The sequence below is a fragment of the Merops nubicus genome, unplaced genomic scaffold (assembly GCF_000691845.1).
Source record: "Merops nubicus isolate BGI_N331 unplaced genomic scaffold, ASM69184v1 scaffold48469, whole genome shotgun sequence".
Taxonomy (NCBI): Eukaryota; Metazoa; Chordata; class Aves; order Coraciiformes; family Meropidae; genus Merops; species Merops nubicus.
Window position 1 is genome coordinate 1 of NW_008633995.1, and position 2,967 is coordinate 2,967.

Below are 2,967 nucleotides of genomic sequence, written 5' to 3' on the forward strand. Positions count from 1 at the left end.
ATATATATATACAAGTACATTATAGCACATCTTCTTTCTCCCCAAACTGAAGAGGGGGGAATATCAATGTTCTAATATTAAATCCAATTTAATAATATTGTCACAATGTAAGTAAAGTAAGCTTCCTGAGCTTGTGGTTTCTCTCTGTCTCCCATCTGCATACAATGTTCATTTTGCAGTTTTATCTGTGCTTCATTAGCTTTGGGGGTTGTAATGCACATAAAGTATAAGAATTTTCACCTCATGAATTTCATGCAAATTCGATGGGAAGGAGTCTAAAACCCCTAGTTAATTGAAGTGTTTTGTTTAAATACACTAAAGGTAGCTGGATGCCTTCATGTTAATGTGTTCACCAGTTACTAGTCAGTCTGCTATTCGAGCCTGTTGAATATAATACTGAGAATAGATAAGCATACAGTAGAATGCATAGGATTTATATTTTTAAGGCACAAACGTTTAAGTTTAGGAGGAGAGGTTTTTGCTTTATTCTGAAGGAAGAGTTTTTGCTCTTTTTTCACCAGTCAGGAAAGAAAATGAACAGCAATCCCAACCCACTTGTTTTGCTGTCAGTTGGACACAAAGCACAGGAAAGTAAGGTAAGTTCCTACTCTTTATACCTGGCTCTGGCTGCAAACATTTGGTGTCCCTGTGTGCACTCAAGCTATCGAGTGCATCACTACACTAAAAGTTACCACCAGAACTGACATTACCAACGAGAAGCCAAGGATTGAATGAGTGCTTATTCAGTTTAAGCTGGGAGTGGAGGCCAGATTTTTAACTATTTGTAGATGTCCTACAGTACGTTCTGATCTGCAGCTGGGACTCCTATGGTAGTTATTATATAAATAACAATGTGGGCAAACAGCAGGCTTCAAAATACTCTTCAAGAGTTGAAACTTTACAGAATCGCAGTCAGAGAAATGCCCAAGTCCAAAAGGACCACTGAAGATCATCTGCTTGAACTCTCAGCTTCAAACAGGGCCTTAGAATAGTCAAAGTGCTGTGTAGCTCTCAGGAGCTTATAGTTCAGCCAGGCTACTTTATTATGTCTGCTGCTTTTTCTGCTTTGATGTATCCCCCTTTTATCACTTTTATCCCCCCTGAGTTGCTGAAAGTAGTGAGATTTGGCACTGAAATCTTCCAAATAGCTACTTGGAGATTAGGAGGAAAACAATAGGAAAAACTCCTCCTACTTTCTAGGATTTTCATTGGGTTAGTTTAATCCCTGTAGAGAGGTATGAGAAGAGAGAGAGAATGTGCCAGTCTGCAGACCTTGCATTTATTCATGGACTGGCATGATGTAAAGTTTCCTTAGCAGGAATTTTACTTGATATGCAGCAACTTTAATACAAAACACATTCTGTTATGTGTCCTGTGTATAGTTTTATATGTGATATTATATATTTCTTGGGTAGATCCCACTTGACCTTTTGTTTAAATATGTCAGGTTTCAGACACAGAGTTTGCAAAGCTAAAATGAAGAAATGTACTCAACTCTTGACACAGGCTTTATTAGATAGAAGTGTTTTGTAACCTGTATGCTTCCTGTTCTCTAACTTTAGATTCGGTACAAGACCAATGAACCAGTATGGGAGGAAAACTTTACTTTCTTTGTGCACAATCCCAAAAGACAAGATCTTGAAGTCGAGGTATATTGTCTCACTTTCTTTAGATATCTTTCTTTTCCAAGACATTGCAGTAGGCTTTGTAAGCAGCATTCTAAGACATACCATTCAGACATTAGAAGCTGTTATGCACTGAGACTGCATAAATTGTGAACACCATTAAAATTATACTTAAAAGAGTTTTTTAAGACCAGGCTATGAAATTTTTATTTGGTTTTATTTCTAAAAGAAAGACTATAACCAGTCTCTCACCAGAATAACATAGATGATGGTTTTCTTAAAAAGGAAAGTAAATTTTGATAACTGTTTTGAACCATAACAGTCATAACTGCTAGCAGAAATTGCTGTTATATATATGGCTAATTTGTTTCCCCTCTCATCCTAAGGAAGTCTTTCTTTATTCAAATACTGTATCCCTTTACATTGCTGACATGTATTTACGTAGTTCAGAAACTGAAGTGTAAATTAGGACTGTCCTAGTTACTTTCCCTCTAATACTTGTGGGAATTCATTTTCACACAGACCATTTGGAAACTATGTAGTTAATTTGATCAAAGGTCAGGTAGATGTAGATGCGATGGTTAGTTTTCTGTCTGCCTTTTGCTGTAGAAGAAAGGGATGAAGAAACTAGGCATTGAGTATATTTACTATTTCCTTTTTCAATGTAAAGTAATCTTGTGATGAGGGAAATTTGGATTAATAACAAATTACATTCGATATTTTTTTTATTTTTAAATAAAACTGTAATTTCCTTTTCTTTCTCTGAATTCTTACAAAGCAGATTATACAAAATGACTTGGCTTCTGTGTTCCTTCAGGTGAGGGATGAACAGCACCAGTGTTCTTTGGGGAATTTCAAGCTGCCTCTAAGCCAGTTGCTAGAGAGTGAGGATCTAACTATGCATCAGCGGTTCCACCTGAGCAACTCCGGTCCAAACAGCACTATAAACATGAAGATTGCACTCAGGGTACGCTAAAACTTTTCCCATTAAGACTATTGTGACTTCTTGTCTTCTAGCTTTACAAAGAAGATAGTACATTTCCTTGGGTGTCACAATACCAAGTATCCTTATTTGTGGCAGTGCTATCAAGTACACTACAAGATAACCTCTAATTTAAATACATTCTCCTTCAAAAACAGGAAGTTCTCTGAACAAAATAGGAATCAGCTGCTTTAATTAAGACTGAGATTCCCCATGGGTGTAGGTTCAGAAATCGCATTGGGAAGCTGAATTCCTTCAAGTCTCTTATGACTTGGTAGACTACAGATCAGTGAAATCACCTATATTTTAAAGAAATGGAACTGAGGTCATGATAGTTTAAAAAGAATAATGTTTGTAGGG

The 2,967-nt window shown here is 36.6% G+C and overlaps 1 protein-coding gene across 1 annotated transcript in view; it reads left to right on the forward strand.

Moving 5' to 3' along the window:
* Positions 1–521: 521 nt before the first annotated feature.
* The window catches only part of LOC103780736 (extended synaptotagmin-2-like), a gene marked incomplete at its 5' end in the record, with an annotated part of 9,444 nt that continues 6,998 nt past the window's right edge, over positions 522–2,967 (forward strand). Inside the window, 3 exons of the mRNA XM_008948426.1 lie at positions 522–596; positions 1,563–1,649; positions 2,443–2,592. Coding sequence (XP_008946674.1) covers positions 522–596; positions 1,563–1,649; positions 2,443–2,592 — 312 coding nt within the window. The remainder of the gene's footprint in view (positions 597–1,562; positions 1,650–2,442; positions 2,593–2,967) is intronic.